We start from the raw sequence: 18,220 nt of genomic DNA, 5'->3' as shown, positions 1-18,220 counted from the left end.
GTATTACTGGAGCAATAAGTACTACGCTGACTACGGCACTTGAAACTATCCTCAATTTACCCAATTTACCAATTTGAAATTGCAAGGATTCACCCAAGCGAAAATCCTTGGTTTCGGCTATGTGCAGGCAATGTGAGAAGGAGGAGGAGACAGCTCTGCACTTTTTATGCAGCTGCCCGGCATCCTCAGATCTCAGAGGAAGACACCTTGGCAAGGTCTTATTCAATGAAGAATCTGCACACTCTCTGCCTCTGGAGCATGTTCTCAGATTCGCTAAAGCCTGCGAACACCGTAGGCGGGAATAGCCAATTTACGGGGATAGTACAATGGGCCTAACAATGGCCTGAGTGCTCGGAGCTGCCGCTCCCCCCAGTAAACTAAACTAACTAACTAAATATTGTAGCGTTTTCAAACATCACTTTTGAGAGTTTTAGGATTTTTTACTATAGTATCCTTTTCAACAAAAGCCATCGTCTTTACATCAATGCGAGTAATTACTTCATTTTAGTGCCAAGCAACATAGATTTTGGTGCAAACTGAACTCCGTGTAATATTCTGTCATACCATTGATACCGCCACCTTTTCTTCCAAGGGTATTTTCATCATTCATCATCGAGCTCCGCAAATTGGTCTTTCAACTGTTACCTCAATAATATTCCACGTCGATCCTTGAAGAATGTGCCGCTGGTTATGTATTAAGAAAAAATAATTTGTAAAGTACTCCATTCATTAACTAAGCCCAAACATGCCAAGTTGATGGGCTCCACCTCGCAGTTATTAGTCTATCTTAATTCACCTCCTCTCTCCTCTCCAAAGCCAGGAAGCCCACTAGCAATTCCAATCAATTCCAATTATTAATTAATCCTCATTTTTCCCTTTTTTCAGTTGGGTGGTTTCCACTTCGACAAATGCGACGAAGAAGTTGCCACGGCCTTCTCGATTTATTGCGGCATTGCAATTATGCATGCGCTCGGTCACAAACGCGTTCAGAAAGCGGAAGCTCGTCATAAGTTGTCGCAAGAACTCCTCATTTATCATATGAAAGTGCCCGAGGAGGATGTAAGGAATTTACTCACAACATTGAATCAACCAACGCCAGTCATTGAGAATTTTGCATCATTTACATTCTGTCCACGCGATATCGATCGGTCCATCACAGTGAACATGGCAATGAAGATGTTCTTCGACTTAGACTTCGTCAAGAAATTCAAAATGCGAAGGGATAAACTGGCAAGATTTCTACTTGTTGTGCAAAAAGGATATCGCGACACGATTCCATACCATAATTGGTTGCATGCCTTCTCCGCGGCACATTTTGCCTACTGTTTGGTGAGGAATTTAAGGCTCATCGAGAGAGGATTTTTAAGGTAATTAGACTACTCTCCACATATTGAATATTCAGCAGATTTTATATTTTTTAATTTCATTAGCATCCTGAAATCAGGACATTTTAGAACAGAACACAGATGTTTCCTCTTCTTTGTCCTCTGCATATATAATATGATATTTACCCGGCTTTAGCCTCTTTGCTGTACTTTTCAACCGCGTTTTAATATTAGCCATCCGTCCCATGGTTGGTCCTTGATATATTGCTGTTCACGCGTTGTCTAGTCTACTCAAGTGTTGTTGGTACTGTGTACAGTGATATTAAATGGGAAGCCTAGAATAAATTGCTTGCATAGAGATGATCTTAACAAAATCTGATACGAGTGGAAGACAATATAAAAAATTCTACCCATGTCATGTTATGACAGAGTTGATTTAATATGTATATTGTTAGCTATAGGCAAATCATTGTCGCCACATTTCCGTCGACCGAAGCCTCCATTATGTTGTGGTTGACGAGCTGGGATTCAGTTAACGCAGACAAATCTCATTAATTATCGTGGGATTTATAAGATGCGGGTTGTTGAGAAAAGGACGTGACTATGTAGATTTGAATGTAAAAGGTATCTATTTGCGCCTCTACACATCTTGAAATAACTCTAGTCAAGTAGTGTGGCTGCAATGTGCTTCTGTGATAGGTTTTTAAGTAATTAAGTAACTATTTACTATTGAGGACTATGTATTTTTTAAACTTTTTTATTCAAGTCTTTTAAAAGCGCCTCTTATTCGAACTTCTTATAACTTCTCTAATCTCACTGCACCCAAGAACACTTTGAAGATTATCGTATTTTATCATAGATAAAGGACACTCCAAACAACCTGATCATAATTTGTTGATCTCCATCACAGTTAATAAACTTTGTGAGAAATTTTTAACCAGCATAAGATGTTACATCCCGAAAGAAATCAAGCCTGCTTTGACTTTTCTTTCCGCTGCTTTCTCAGAAATTCCGCCCTGATGGCAGTGATCAACTTGTAGATCCGCCAACCCTTTTTATCTGCTTATTCATCTGTCCCTTTCGATGTCCATCCAAGCTTTGCATCATAGATACCCTTCATTTTATCTGCTCCCACCATGACGAATGCTGTATTTTCTAAGATGGCCCCGAAGGCTATCATTCTGTATACCGCAATCATCGGTTAGGTATTACATACGCTATGTACGCCTTTAAAATATTGTAAGCTTAACTCAGCAACCACGGCTTCTTCCAGAAAGTTATTGCGGGACACAGAGAAATCCTACTAGATGTCTTGTTGCGTTAACCACACCTACCATCTTTGTCGATTCCTTGCAATGAATTGCGAATCAAACCGTGATTTTTTCCGAAGCTTGGGCACTACATTGTTCTTCACCATGTAGTTAAAGGGCATTCCTCTCGCCAGCCATCGTGGAGTAGTCCGTTTCATTGCATGGCATCCGCAATCGATTGGTCGCAATAAGCTTTTGTGTGAAACAAATCCTTATTAGAATCGAGTCGGTGTCTGTCTGCCGGACCGATTATCACGAAAATTGGTGAGAGTATGTGATCTGCTGTACCCTTTAGATTCAGCAAGTGGCGCCATTTTGTGTTAAGTTTAAGGGGAGGCTCCCCATACCCGTGAATGGAGGGTGCGAATTTTTTTTCACAGAATGTGGTCATGTGGGGTTTCAAACGTAAGGGCTCAATTAGTAATTTTCGAAACATGTCTGATATTTGATGTCGGGTGAAGCATAGGGGAATTATGGCTCAAAATATGACCCCCAAAAGTGTAACAGGTCTCGTTCGCAGAACCTATCCAACCCAAAAATCTGAAAAAAAATCACAGTGGTGCATCTCTACGAAATCTAGGCCTCAAAATACATCCGGTTCCGATATCTGCACAAATAACGTTAAAAATAGTATATTTCCACATTTTAGAAATTTACCCAGCAACCCCCCTTATGTCCATCCCAGAAATACAAAATAGGTGTAAGGGATAACATAATGCACAATTTTTTCAAGTTTGAAGAAACTCCAAGTATTATTAACAAAGTTATAGCAGGTAAAACTTTACCATTTTTAGTGAATTTCATTGACTCTACACCAACATGACGCCATCATCACATATCAATTCGTCAATAACACAACGAAATGAGTTCTTATAAATGGGGTCTCAAAGAATTATTTTGTTTTTGTCTTTAGTCATTTGTATATGAATATAAATTACTCCAAACAATAATGTGTGTATGTAGCCATATAGTATAAGCAACGCTAATGGAGTTTGCAAGTAGTGCCTAATTCAGATAGATATATTTGTACATTAAACGAGCCGTATTTAATATATGCACTATATACGTACATATGTATGCACGAAGTAAATCGAAAATGTGGGTACGATCAATTTATTATATATTCGTGCATGCGTATGTACAGTATTTTTGGAAAAATATGAAGAAGATAGAAAAATGTGCGTAGAAGTTTTTCACATAAGATGAACACAAAACCTTTATACCCGAAGCGCGAGCTTCAAGTATTCCGACTTGTTTGGGTAGGTGAATGCATTTACGCACAGAGTGTTGACTCTCGGCACAGTACGCCGTCGGACTATCAACTAAACACCTCCCCATCGTCAGAGAGATAGTCTGAAACCATTTGTCACATTACTTCGGGCTAGCCCCCGAACTCTCTCATGGGGATTCCTTTCACCAACGGGAGGGAGAGGAGGAAGGGAACTGTCAGTTCAAGGAACCCTCTGCCAGCCGGCCCCTCCACCGGTTGGGCTCTATCTTCTTTGTAACGAGAAGAACCCGAACGTAAACACGGCTCCAGCTGTCCACCTCCTCGAAAATGTTGTCTGGAGAGAGATCCCCTGTGTTTAAATAGAGCTGTTTACGAATCCCATCCCACCTTCCACAAGAAAAAAAGGTGTGATGAGCGTCGTCCACAACTCCACAACACACAATCCGGAGATCGTGCCTTTCCAATGTTGTGCATGTAATATTGAAAACCTTCATGCCCACTTAAAAACTGGATAAGGAAATAATCACTCTCACCACGATTCAGCCACATACCTAAGTGCCAATGAGCTTTAGTTTCATTTTGCCAAGAGAGTTGAAACTCTCTAAGGTGCGTTGCCTTGGCTCTTCTCCCTGGCGCTTGTATATGGCTTTAGGCTCCTTAGCAAGAAGGGCAACGGGGATCACTCCCGTGATCATCATCATGGCCGATTTAGAGACAGTGCGGTACCTAGTCGTCACTCACAAAGATTTCCGTCTCTGTACTTGGGCGCGACGCTTACGGTATACCTCCCCGTCAAGAGTGTCAGCCCATACCTCTGCACCGTAGAACAGAATAGACTGCATTGAACTTATCAGGAGATGTCGCCTGCTAGACGTAGTGCCCCCAATATTTGCCATTAGCCTACTTAACACCGAAACTCCAGCTGTAGCCTCGCTCGCTGCTTTGATTTACTCAAAAAAACTCATCTTTGAGTCAAGAGTCACCCAACCGCAGGTTTTGATTCGATTATCGACTCACCGAACGATATGGGACACAGGGTCGGAATTTTCTTTTTAGTCGGTATGACTACTTCGGTTTTTTCCCTTGCAACGTTGAAACCATGAGCAGTCACCCATCCGCTTACCCGTCGCATCAATATGCCAAGTCCACTTTGCGTCTGTTCGATAGGCAAATATCATCGACATAACCGACCCGGCACGATTCTTCTGGTATGTCGAGTTTAAGTAGACTATCATAGGAAGCGTTTCAGAAGTTCGGCACTAGGATGGATCCCGGCGCTACCCCCGACGTGACCTCCTTCCTCCTCTGACCATCTAGCGTTTCATAGAGCAGGGAGCAGCTCCTCAGATAGCCCCTCAATATCAGTAAGAGAGAGTTCGGCATGTAGAAAGTGCTGTTTAGCGTGCCTACAATGTCTTTCCATCATACGAAATTAAAGACGTTTCTGACGTTAAACGTTATCATCACCCGTCGAGCTCAGCGGCTATGTGCCTCCGCTCGACGTACGACATCCATGGCTTGCATGACAGCATGAACTGTGAATTTCCCTGCTCTAAAACCGAACTGCCGTGGGGATAACTCTCCGGCAGTGCGTATCACTTCAGCAAGTCTATTTCTGATAAGCTTTTGAACACTTTCCCAGCAGTGTCAAGCTTACAAATTAAGCGGTATGAAGACAGCAATTCAGGATCGCCTCTCTCTTGCTGATCAGCGCAAACCCCGCCCGCTTCCAACGAGAAGGGAAATTGCTCTCTGGCCCTGGCGCCTTCTTGTTTTTCATTGAGAGGATTGCCTGTTCCAACTCTTTTATAGAGAATAGTGGGCAGACCTCGGCACTCTCCGCACCGACATCATCACCTCGTACGAGGCGCGCAGGGAAGAATGCTCCTACAATGCGGTCCATTTGCTTGGCCTTAAGTGAACAGAGTTATCGCAGAGCCCTTATTTTTCGGGTTACCTCGTCGACCAGATCCTGCCAGCAGCGAGCTTGGCTCCTGTTTATTGCGCTGCGGAGTCTCGTTTTGGCTGATCTGTACTATGTCACTATTGTGTCAGTCGGCAGAGTCTATAACACTCCTTGCGGAGCTCTGCATTTTCCGCCGCCCACCAACACATAGAAGGTTTGTGATACCCTCCTGGGCATGACAGCTCCGCGGGCCGTCATTATCAGGTTCATAACTGAATTTAACAGAGTGGTAGCGCACATCGAGAGTTTGTGCCAACCACTTCGAAGGCAATCTATTGATGGTCTTTTGTCGAGAACACTTCCAGAACTTGCAACCCGTCCATCAGCGACACCAGTGATTCCGACGCGAAGGTTACATAAGGAATGCTCTCCTCGCAGTGTGGGTGCTGAAACGTTGGGGTGGATCCGGTGTTTAAAACTAGATTCTCGCCGCCATTTCGAGAATTCGTTTCCTTGTGGAGTGTAGGTGAGACATGCCATATTCAAGTGCCCCGGCATTGGAACCAGAATCTGCCCCACCGTGCCCAAGGTATCGTCCATCAGAACAACAAGCCTGCGTGGAAAGTCTGGCTTCGTTTCATTCGGTTTTTGATCGACACTGGAAAACGTTACCCCTAAACACCGAATCTAGACATCCCTTTGACCTTGGGCAAGAATCCTAAGATGGGTGTCGCCCAGAACCTAGATGGCAGCGGTACCTCATATGTCAGGATGCCACGAAGCTGAGTCCTTGTTTCGGTACTGCTCACTGATGAGCAATAAATCAGGTTTGGTCTCCGCAGCGAATTGCGCTAGCAGCTCGTGAGCGGTTGCACCCGGTGCATATGGATTTGTAGGAATCATGTTGACCGCGTCCTAGCTCTTTCCAGTTGTGCCCTGAAGATTAGACATCGCGTCGAGCTCGGTCCCTGCTTAGGACGCAACTCCCCTTTTCTTTGCAGGTGTTCGCTTTATGGCCTACCTGACCGCATTTGCGGCCTGTTGCTCTTCTGTCAGGTCACCGACAGGTTGGAGACGTATGCCCATAATCCAAACACCTGTAACATTTGGTTGGGGCAACATGGATTCATATCCTACACACTACCTAACCTAATTTTCCCAATGTTTAGAAGTTTCCTCTTGTATTACTCTGCAACTTTCCACCACAGCGAGTTTTTGGCCTCAGGACATTGGTTACCTCCGGATATTTGCGTTTGATGGCCCCTTCAAGTAGTGAAGGTCACGGATTTCCACAAAGCACGTGCTTTCCTCGGCTCTGAATGCTGGCCGACTATTAAAGATAATGAACGGTACTCCGCGGTATAGAAATTGCGTTAGATCAGTAACGTCACACACTATGATCAAGTTCGAAATGAGGGTATTCACGATAGATATGGGATTACAGCGATAGTGAAAAAAGTACGACAGAGGCAACATGGACATGTTATTCGCATTGATGAGAACTCACTTGCTAAGATTGGTCTGAATATCGCAGCCGATAGGAAACAATCGAAAGGCTATCGAATCAATGACGGCTTAATGCACTAGATGGTCATTTGCGAGCCTCTCGACTCCATTCAGATCAATCGTATGATCTCGCAAAATGGCGCAATCAATCACAACTCTTCGCTAGGAAAGAAAACAAAAAGGTGTCAACTTGATATTGGCGCTTATATAGTTACATTTTCAAATTTTGAATAAAATAGCAGAGGCGGATTTATTTGGTTGAACGACGTCAAAATCAGAAACAGCGTTTCCCTGATATATGATTTAATCGACACCCTTGTTCTTTCGCCCATTAATACAAATATGAAGATTGTGATGTTCAATCATCATCATCACCAACAGCGCAACAACCGGGATTCGGTCTAGGCCTGCCTTAGTAAGGAACTCCAGACATCCCGGTTTTGCGCCGAGGTCCACCAAATTGATATCCCTAAAAGCTGTCTGGGGGCCTGACCTACGCCATTACTCCATCTCAGGCAGGGTCTGCCTGTACAGTAAGAGCTCTGACCCTATGGTGAGACGTTTCGAGCGGAACAGTTTCTGTAAGCTGAAATAGGCTCTGTTGGCTGATAACAACCGTGCGCGGATTTCATGATCGTAGCTGTTATCGGTTGTGATTTTCGACCCTAGATAGGAGAAATGTTCAACGGTCTCAAAGTTATAGTCTCCTATCTTTATTGTTTTCTGTTGACCAGTGCGATTCAATGTTGTTGGTTCTTTTTGTTCTTTGGTGCTGACGTTGCCACCATGTACTTCGTCTTCCCTTCATTAATGTGCAGCCCGAGATCTCGTGCCGCCTGCTCGGATAGACTGTACATCTCAGGTTGTTCTTTCCATAATGTCGATATCGTCAGCGTAGGTCAGTCGTTGGGTGGCTTTGAAAAGGATTGTGCCTTTTGCGCGAATCATTTTCTCCAGGGCAGGTTAAAGAGGACGCATGATAGACCGTTGTTGATGTTGACTGTTCTCGAGAGTTAGCCTGCTGCTTTTATCTGACGTCGCTGCTTTTATCTGAAAGAAAATCTGATCTGTTGTTGACTGCCTGTTAGATAGCGGAGATGATCTTATAGATGGTTCTCAGCAACGTGATACCTCTATAAATGCTGCAATGCGTGATATCCCCCATTGTCCCACACCTTGAGTATCAGTTGATAAACTGCTTGGTGTAGTTGGTCGCCTCCATATTCAACCTATTCGGCTGCAATTCCATCGGCTTCTGGCGACTTATGGTTTTAAGACGATAAATTGCACGAACTATTTCTTCGATGCTTGGAGTGACAGCCTTTGTCCGTCTTCTTTAGTTGACGGGACCATCAACTCCCAGATATTTTGGTTGTTGAGCAGTTCATCAAAATATCTAACCTATCGTTCCAATATGCCTTCTCCTTTCTCTCCTTCCTTCTTTGTCTCGGCAGGATAAGCATCGGGATGTATAATCCTGCTGATTTGTTGGTGAAACTTCCACGTCTGGTGCAGTTGCTTCCCTTTACTTCTCGAGTTTGCAGACTTTTTAGGCTTCCTTTTCTGTCTGTGAAGTTGCCTCTCCGTTCGAGAGAGTTCGAAAATGCAGTATTGCCCGAAATGCGGCATTCTTCCGATACTAGCTTCCAACAGCTGCTTTGTAGAAGGTATTAGACTCTGTAGTCTCCTTGGCAGGGACCTGAGCGTTAACGAGGCTCATATTGTATTTTGAAATTTACCTTACAAGCGCAGAGTGCATAGCCATTCACTTATCTTTTTAAAATTTGCTTGATAACTGGAGGTATAATTTTTTGGTTGACTAGGAAATCTACTCTGAGCTCATGGTTTACTGGATGGCCGCTAGAAATATGGTGTAGTGGCTCTTCTCCAGAGAATCGGTCCTTGCCCTATGCATCCCCTGTGATACTGTGACATCAGCCTCATATTGGGAGAGGCTATTGGCTAGCTTTCGGTCTATGAAGAGAGAGCACGCTCCATGACAAAATGCTTTATTCTCTAAGAAAGAACTGCCAGCGATCATCACGTCCAGTTGGAGATAGTGTTTGGTTACAGAGGTATTGGCTCAGTAGGTGTTTTTTCGGTTTCATACTCCACGCCTTCGTTCTGGAACCTATACTATCCTTTGACCCCCTTTTTTATAATAAACAAACTTTAATTGTGCTCTTAAACCCAAGCTAAATGGGCAAAACCCAATCTATATCTAACCAACATTTGAGTATGGATGCATTTTACCCTTCAAAAAAAAGTCAGCGGACAACATGCATATCACTAAAAACCAACCCCCGATTATTCCAACCATAATATGCCATAATGGATCCTCTACAAATTGCATTTCTGGTTAAGTATGTATGTGCGAAAACTTCTTTCAAACTTAAAGCAACCAATTTTCAGCTTTTAGGTTATATTAATTAGTCCCGTCGTCTGTTTTCCTTTTTTCCAAAGAGTTCTCGGAAACAACCATCAAACTTTCTCTCAAAATTGTTTAGCCTAGAATTTGCTTAGTTTCAATAAAATTAAACTAGTTTCGACTTCCAAACTGAAAGTTGGTCTACCAAACTAGAGGGAGTCTGCTACCGAGGTCCTTTAAATCAACCAACGACGAACTTTGTTCTCAATGTCAGAGTTCCTAATATTATCATATAATTGATCACTTTTGTATGGAGTTATATTCGTTGCATATTCGCCCATACATATTTTGTTTGGGACTGTAAAAGGATATGTTTCTGTTAATTCCTGTTGCACTGGGAAAATTTGCTTCTAACTTCATTTGTACGAGTCAAGGGGAGAACTTTTGCCATAGAATAGTTGGATTTATGATTGACCCAATTAAGATAGTGAAATTTATTACAATCAGATCTCAATGTACAATTAGTAGACGCACATGCAATTTTCACTGAAGTTGTATAAAACATTTGTTTCTAAATGTTCATGAGATCTATTAAGTTTCGATTAAGCTTTTGTTGTTAATTGCAAACTGTTGGATTGGAACTATATATTTAAGGGATTTATTTTCGGGAAGTAGTTGACATATAAATTTAACTATAAAAGAATAATAAATAAAACTTACTATTCTAAACAGTCTCCTTCTTCTTCTTTTTCTTTAGCCTTTGTCCCCTTCACAAACGGGGTCGGCTCGTCGTGATCGGTTTCCTCATTTAGCTTTATCGAATGCCTGATCTGGGTGCAATCTCGAGGCTTTTAAATCTCCATCTAGCGTATCAAGCCACCGCTGTTTCGGCCTGCCTTTTGGTCATTTACCATCGACTTCGATGTTCATACCAATCTTGGCAAGTGAATTCTCGTTAGCACGAATTGCGTGACCATACCATCGAAGACGCCTCTCTCGAAATTTTTCCACGATCGATGCAATCCCATAACGATCGCGGATATCCTCATTTCGGATGTGATCAAACCGTGTCACGCCACTAGTCCAACGCAACATTTTCGTCTCCATTACCGCAAAACGTCGTTCAATGTCTTTTATAGTTGGCCAACACTCAGAACCATAGAGGGCGACAGGACGGACGACATTCCGGTAAATTTTCGATTTGAGACGTTCGTTAATATGTCGATCACAAAGAACACCAGTTGTGGAACGCCACTTCATCCAGGTTGCGTTAATGCGTGAGGCAATTTCATAGTGCAGTTCTCCATTGGCTGATAGCGTTGACCCAAGGTATTTGAATCGCTCAGTTCTAGGCTTAATACCTTGAAACATACAGAAACCAGTCTTCTTTTATAATGCTACAGTCCAATGTCGATCTTTAACCACCTGAAAACTTTATCTTCATTCTTCTTGATTATTTACTTTCAACCTTGCAACCAATACACTCTTGTGATTTCATGTTTGGTGCTCTCGAAACTACTTCTTGAAACAAAGAAGCAGGTGGAAGTCGCAAGGGACCAAATCTGGGGAATAGGGTGTTAAAAACTGGACTCCTGAATGGTAGCTATCCCAAGTTCGACTTTGTGTGCAAGGGCGTTGTACTGGTGGGGAAAATCTAGCAATTTGCTCCGCTTAATGGGCTCTTCCAATTATTTTCTTTGCGAGTGGAAGCCGGTTACAGTGAAGGAAGGAATTTATACTAATGATACCTCATGTGCCCCAGATAATTGATGTTACCCTTTTTCATTTAAGATTCGCTGGTAATAATTCTTTGGATACTACTGTAGAGCCGCTGCAGAATGTGAGCGATTTAGCGGAGATTCACCCGAGCACCACACTAAAATAATCGCATCACAACCCACCACGGTTGAGCAACTCGGAGCACCCCCGCCTGGGCAGCTCGCATACCTATCAGTAGCGGAATGATAGCCACGAGGCCGCAGTAAGAATCGGTTTCTGGACGGTCTACACCCGACCGCTGACCATACCGGTCATTTTTATTGTTTTGTTTGCAAAACAAAACCTTATTAAAATCGGTTCAATATCTGTCTGTCTGTCTCATTTTTGGCAGGAGGTGGAAATCTTCAAAGGACACTGGTCACTAAAACCACCCCCGACTCCCTCCCTGCCCCACGGAACTACCATAAGGTATTACATCACGGGGCGGAGTCAGCTCATTCTAGCTTAGCTACCTTTCTTCTATACGCGGGGCATGGAATTGATTGCATCCCAATTTTCTTGATGTGCTATCATTTTCGGCACCAGATTTTCTGGTACCAGCACCTCTCCTAGAGTCTCCTCTAAATTCGTCCTTTCTTCCACAAATCTCGGACAGAGGAAGAATAGATGCTCTGGGTCCTCTGGGGCTCCATCGCAATTTGAACAATGGAATGAGGTCTCCAATCTAAACCTGTGCAGGTATTGGCGATATCCTCCATGCTCCATGAGAAACTGGGTGAGATTATAATTAATCTCATCGTGTCGTCTCTCCAACCACTCCTTGATGGCAGGAATGAGCCTGTGAGTCCACCGACCCGTTCCCGACCGTTCTCACCGCTCTTGCCATCTATTTATGGATCTCTCCCTTTCAGTCTTCTTCGTCTGCGATAATTGGATTGGCTTCGCATTGTATATATTCGCCATCTCATCTGCCAAGATGTCAATCGGCATCATTCCAGAGATGACGAATGCTGCATCATCTGAGGCAGTCCTGAAGGCAGAGCATACCCTCAAGGCTGCTCTCCTGTAAATTGCACTCAGTTTGTTAGTGCTAACTGGCATCCGCAACGGCTCTCTGGGGTCGCATAGAGCATGGTTAAGGTCACCACCCTGGCAGCTAGCTGATTTTTCTATTTATCACCACCCCCAAGTATATGATGGTCGGCTTGGAAGTGATGATATGATTCCCGATTCTAATACAGGCGTAATTTCTCTTCCGGCGCTTAGTGATGAGGACCGCTTCTGTTTTTCCTCCGCCGCCATCAGACTAGAGCCCTCTAACCAGCATTTAACAGCACTGATTGCGTCGCTTGAATATAACTCACCATCTTCGAGATGCTTTGCGACAAGAAACAGCGCCGTGTTGTCAGCGTAGCCCACCACTGTGACTTCCTCCGGAAGGGGAAGATTAAGTACATCGTTGTACATGATGTTCCACAGTAGTGGGTCCAATACGGATCCCTGCGGGACACCCGCGGAAACAACGTACTCATGCCACCTCCTTTCAGTTAAATAACTATGACGATATCAGCGAGATAGGCGGGAATACCAACCTTCGCTAGGGATTTGCGTGTTAGATTCCAATTGGCGGAATTGAATGCATTTTTCACGTCCAGGTTTACTACCACGCAATATTCGCTGGTACTACCTTTTCGGTGGATTGCATCTTCGGCCAAGCCAGTAACCAATTTGATGGCATCAATGGTTGATCTGGCTTTACGGAACCCATACTGCCGATCTGAAAGGCCGTACCAACTTCTGCCACTGGAAATATTCCCTCGGACATTCACGCTTCGAACAACTCAGCAAACATGTCCGGCCTGAATTTCACAGCAAGTTTAAGGTAAGTACTCCGTCCAGGCCCGGCACTTTATTGTCTCCTATTCTACCGCAGATCTCCAGCAACTCGTCTCTGGTGAGTGGCGGAATTGCCGTGTGTCGGTGCTCTGTTCTTGCTGGGGGAATAACCCCCGGATGATTTTCAGCAAGAAGGTGGGACACGTGATCTGCGGAGATGAACGGCCTCGGAATCGTCCCATCACGATTCTATAAGCACTCCCCCACGGGTTTACGTCCGCTCCTGGACAGAGCTCCTGATAGCATTTCCTCTTGCTTCGCTGGATAGCGAGCTTGAGGGTTTTGCAGGCTGTCTTATACCGCCCTCTGAGCCGCTCTTCTGGCTCGGTGGCAGGCTGATCGAGGGCCGGTCAGTTCATCATTCTACGAGTAGTTTGGTTTTTTACTGGGGAATGAGCACCTCCTAGGCATGGACGAGTCACTTGCTTTGGTGATTCATTGACCCAGATGGACGGCTCTTTCCGTAGAGGCACCTGCCTTATCAGGTTGATCCAACCACACCTATATGAAGGTTTGCTCATCCAAAGATTTTGCAGACCAGCCTGAAATCTGTTTTGATTTCAGGCATGATAGCTTTTTGCCCCGTTGCTCGACGCATGTCTCAAAGAAGATTGCATGGTGATCGCTGTGGGTGTAGCGTTCGCTGACGCACCAGGACATACCACGCACCAATGCAGGGCTGACAAAGGTCGGATCTGCAACCGAGTCTAACCCCCCCCCCCCCCCCCATGTTGCTCAGTGAGCGCTTAGCCAATTTGCAGCATGAAGGTAGCTATGATTTGCCACAATTTTTATCGCTGACGTGGGAACCGGTTTCTGGCAGGATTCTAACTCCAAGGTTCCGATCCAAGTTAAGGACCATCACAATTGCACAATACTATGCACTAACGAACATTTTCAATATAGTGGAGAAGTATACTTTCCATGAGCAATTCCACACAGCTCGGAGAGGCTTTCTAAAAGTGACATTGTGATCGTGATGGTTGATCTGAATGCTTCCTCAGACATGTGATGGGGAAACACGATCTTGGCGACCGTAATGATAATGATGGCCGGTTTTCGCAACTTCCACCATCTCGTCGTTGGTGGCAACCTCAATTGGGTTTTAACTGACCAACACCATACTAGCAATCAGATTTACCACTTTGTGATCAGCAATTGATTTAGGAGTTGTCACCTGGTTGTGCGGAACAAGAAAGGCGCTGACGTTGTCCTCAAAGGAGATCATCTGATGGTCGCTTACTTTCACTTGCGAGTTGCGTCCATCACTTCTCGTAGAGTTGTAGAGTTATGATCCCCCTCTCTTTCTGTCGAACGGCAACTGCACTGAATAACCCGCCTGAGAATATCGATGAGCATTATACCGCATAAAAAATGCTCTTTTCTCGGGTGCTACGCAGGTCCTTTGCCATGACCCGAAATGGCGGCATAAGGCTTGGCAGACTAGAGAACCGTGGAAGCGAATCAACCAACGGAAGATGAAGGTGAAGGCTCCATTGACTTCTGCGAGTTATGGCGGGCGTGATGCGCCCAATACCGTAGAACGCAAAGATTTCAGAAGTGTATACCGCATCACGAACGAACTTGCATGTAGTCGCGAATCATTCGACTGTCCTCTGAAGGACGAGCAACTGAAGAGATGGAAAGAACACTTTGCCAAGCTTCTTAATCGTATGACATCCGGTGAAGATCCACCTTTTGTATATGAAATGGCTAGTTACCGTAACATGCAGATACGGACTGTTCCAATCAGAATAAGTCGCAAAGCCAATAGCCAAAATAATTCCCGCATGCATCAAAAAAGATCTCGAAAGCTCAATTGACAAAGAGCAGGCTGGTTTTCGCTCTGGATCTTACTGCATTGACTAACATACATAAACATCAAATAGATAATTTTGCAACAGTGGACGAAGTTTAGACCTTCGCTTTATCTGCTCCTCATCGATTTGGAAGCTTTTGACAACATGAACAGAGATTGTATCTAAGGGATTTGATTTCGTTTTGATGTTCTGCATGCTGACTTTTCCGAAGGATGTGGAGGGGTTCAATAGACTATGACACCTTTCCTCAAACACCTCGACTACGCTGATGACATCTTTTTTCATTCCTTCACCGAGTCATGGATGTTGGCCAAATGGCTCTGGATTTGGAAAAAGGGGCAAGTATAATAGAATCGAACTGAAGTTGAAATCCATAGAAACCAAGTAGTTTGACAAGTCATCGGACTCTTCTTATCTGCATTGAAGGGGTTGATCAACTTGTATATCTCAGAAGTGTGGGTTTTACCGATCGCGCTTGACACATTAACGGCTCCAGATCCGTTTTTACTGCCTTTTCCAAAATCTGGAAAATAGGTATCTCAACAGCAGCATCAAGTTAAGGTTTTCATTGGTAATGTTCTTTCTGTGTTTCTTTATGGGAGTAGCCATACATTGGAACCCGATGAATGTATCGCCCCACTAACACATAGCGCAGAACAGTGGATAAGGAATGCAAGCTTATCGGGAAGTCTTAAAGACAACTGGAACATCTTTCAGTAAACTGTGGTGGCATATAGGCGTGGTTGGCGCGCTATATCCCATTCTGGGATGTCTCGCTAATATATGTCAAAAGCAACCTTCGGAGTATGTCGATTGACAGTAGACTATCGACCCTGGTATTATTGCATTTTGTCTATATTTACTAACATGTACTTTACAAATATATTTCCACTATTCGCAAATAATGTCGACTCCAATGCTATTTTGCGAACTTCTGTAGAAAAAAATGGTTCGAAAAACAACAGTTTGCATTCAGTCGTAAGATTGTCTTTTTCGCAGTCTACTTCGGGTCTATCTGCAGTCAAAATTTCTTTTAAGCTGCACTTAGAATTTAGCGGTCATATAAAAACAATTTTCTCCAATTTTCCGAAATCTTTCGACCATCTGAAGGATCTCATTCCATTTCACGTTGGGGGCTCTTTGCAATAAATCAGGATAATATTCGTGGTACCTGACGTAGAGGGCACAGTTTAACACAACTCAGGAAATGTTTGTCTGCGAAGTTTCTGGCCAAGCTAAAAGTTAGCACAACATTGGGAAGCATTGTTCGGAGAGTACAGCACACCTACTAAGGTGCAAATAAAAGGCCACGTAGTCCAGCCGTGAGGATAATAATACAAAATATGATAATTTGCAATGTAGCTCCTTTATGATTGGACAGGGCTCCTATACTGATGTTGGGCTCGTAAATCAAAGGTGCCACATCATGTTAAAGAGTTTGGTAAACTCAGAGTCAAATTGTGGCCTTCATCCTCCATTCTTCAACATAAAATTCAATACCTATTCCCAGCAACTAGTCGTATTCAATTCAAGGCTGCATGTCAAGTATTTGACACTAAACTTTAATGACGATTTTCCTGGAAGAGGGGATATTCATAGTTTGTGAACCATGGCTATAAGATACAATTGAGTGATTGATATTTGGTTTTCTATTTTTAACACAATGCGGGGACGTCAACTTTGTTAATCTCATTGAATTTTCTGAATGATTTCTGAAGATATGCAAAATTTCAAAATTTATACTATATTTCTAGCGACCTTCAATCTTTATCGTTCCTGATCGCTTGCTTCTGCCACGATTTGGATCATCGCGGTACAAACAATTCCTACCAAATGGAGTCGAAAAGTACCTTGGCCAGATTATATAGCAGTGAAGGAAGTGTTAACGAACGTCACCATCTTTCGCAAGCAATTTGTATACTTAATGATGAGAACAGTAAAATCTTAGACTGTCTATCAACAGATCAGTTCAAGGAATGTATTGATTACCTCAGGGAGTTGATTCTTGCCACCGATCTTGCCAACCACTTCAGGTATGTAGTTAGATGACATAAATTCAAATGTTTCCAAATTCCTAACGAGGTTAATCATTTGCCTTCCAGGATCTTTAAACAACTGAAAAATTTAACTCAAGAGAACTTGAAGGATAATACGATGCTACTGATGTCATTACTGATCACTTGTTGTGACCTTAGCGATCAAATCAAACCATGGCCTACTACACATTACGTTGCCGTAAGTATATCTATTTTTTATTTATCAGATTATTTAACATGCATAATCGTAAAATGGATCTGCTTCGAACCAATTTCTAATTATTGTGCGAAAGCTACACAATAATGGGCAAAATGAAGGTCAAGGCCTTTTGAGAAAAGTTGTTCTCATTAGAGTCTAGCAGTTTCCACTTCCCACATTGTGTTGTATGTTAGACTGTGTTTTTGATTATTATCTTGTAGCTAATATGGATTCTCCTTCGCACTACTCATGACTTCTTTGAACGAGGAAATTTTAGCTGCCGGTACCAGGAACTTTTGTTGAAGATAATACACAGAGGGTATGGAAACGTTCTGCTTGTCCACGGCTACTTATTTACAATATTAACTTGCGATATTCGTAGCTAATCCGGCGGGTCATGTCATTATCTGCAACCCATGGCATGCGCCTGGTCGCATGCATCTCTGCATGTGCAACTCAGGAGATTAACATGGTACGCCTGGTATATATATATCTCATCATCATATATATGTGGTTGTCATTTGCCCCTCGGGGTGGAATTTTGCGCGTCAACCGCATCTAAGCGTTATCGTTCGCAGTTCGCTAAAATGCGTTTCCACTCCCCCAAGGACTTCTCAAGATGCCCGCACTCCCCCCCCCCTCCCCCTACTGTTCTGCGCCAAGTGCTTTTGGAACAACCCACTCGTTTGCCATCTTGGGAGAAAGGATTCCACTAGATGGTGTAGCCTGCAATGCGATTATCGCCCCTTCCTAATGTGTGACCGGTTAAATTTGAAATAATATCATGCGTCACAGACAAGTTTTGACGGAGACTTGGAGCTTTTTTCCAGATTTTAGACAAGGCAGTGAAAACGAATTAACGTTAATATTGGGTTGGGGTTGGATCATAACAGATGTGTGAGGC

At 43.5% G+C, this 18,220-nt stretch overlaps 1 protein-coding gene across 1 annotated transcript in view; it reads left to right on the top strand.

Moving 5' to 3' along the window:
- LOC119652330 (cGMP-dependent 3',5'-cyclic phosphodiesterase-like) overlaps window positions 1–18,220 on the top strand; it is a 291,653-nt gene that overhangs the window by 268,526 nt on the left and 4,907 nt on the right. Inside the window, exons 9-11 of the mRNA XM_038056342.1 lie at window positions 886–1,367; window positions 16,836–17,114; window positions 17,184–17,316. Coding sequence (XP_037912270.1) covers window positions 886–1,367; window positions 16,836–17,114; window positions 17,184–17,316 — 894 coding nt within the window. The remainder of the gene's footprint in view (window positions 1–885; window positions 1,368–16,835; window positions 17,115–17,183; window positions 17,317–18,220) is intronic.

The sequence above is a fragment of the Hermetia illucens genome, chromosome 3 (assembly GCF_905115235.1).
Source record: "Hermetia illucens chromosome 3, iHerIll2.2.curated.20191125, whole genome shotgun sequence".
NCBI lineage: Eukaryota > Metazoa > Arthropoda > Insecta > Diptera > Stratiomyidae > Hermetia > Hermetia illucens.
This window is presented reverse-complemented; position numbering and strand designations above follow the sequence as displayed.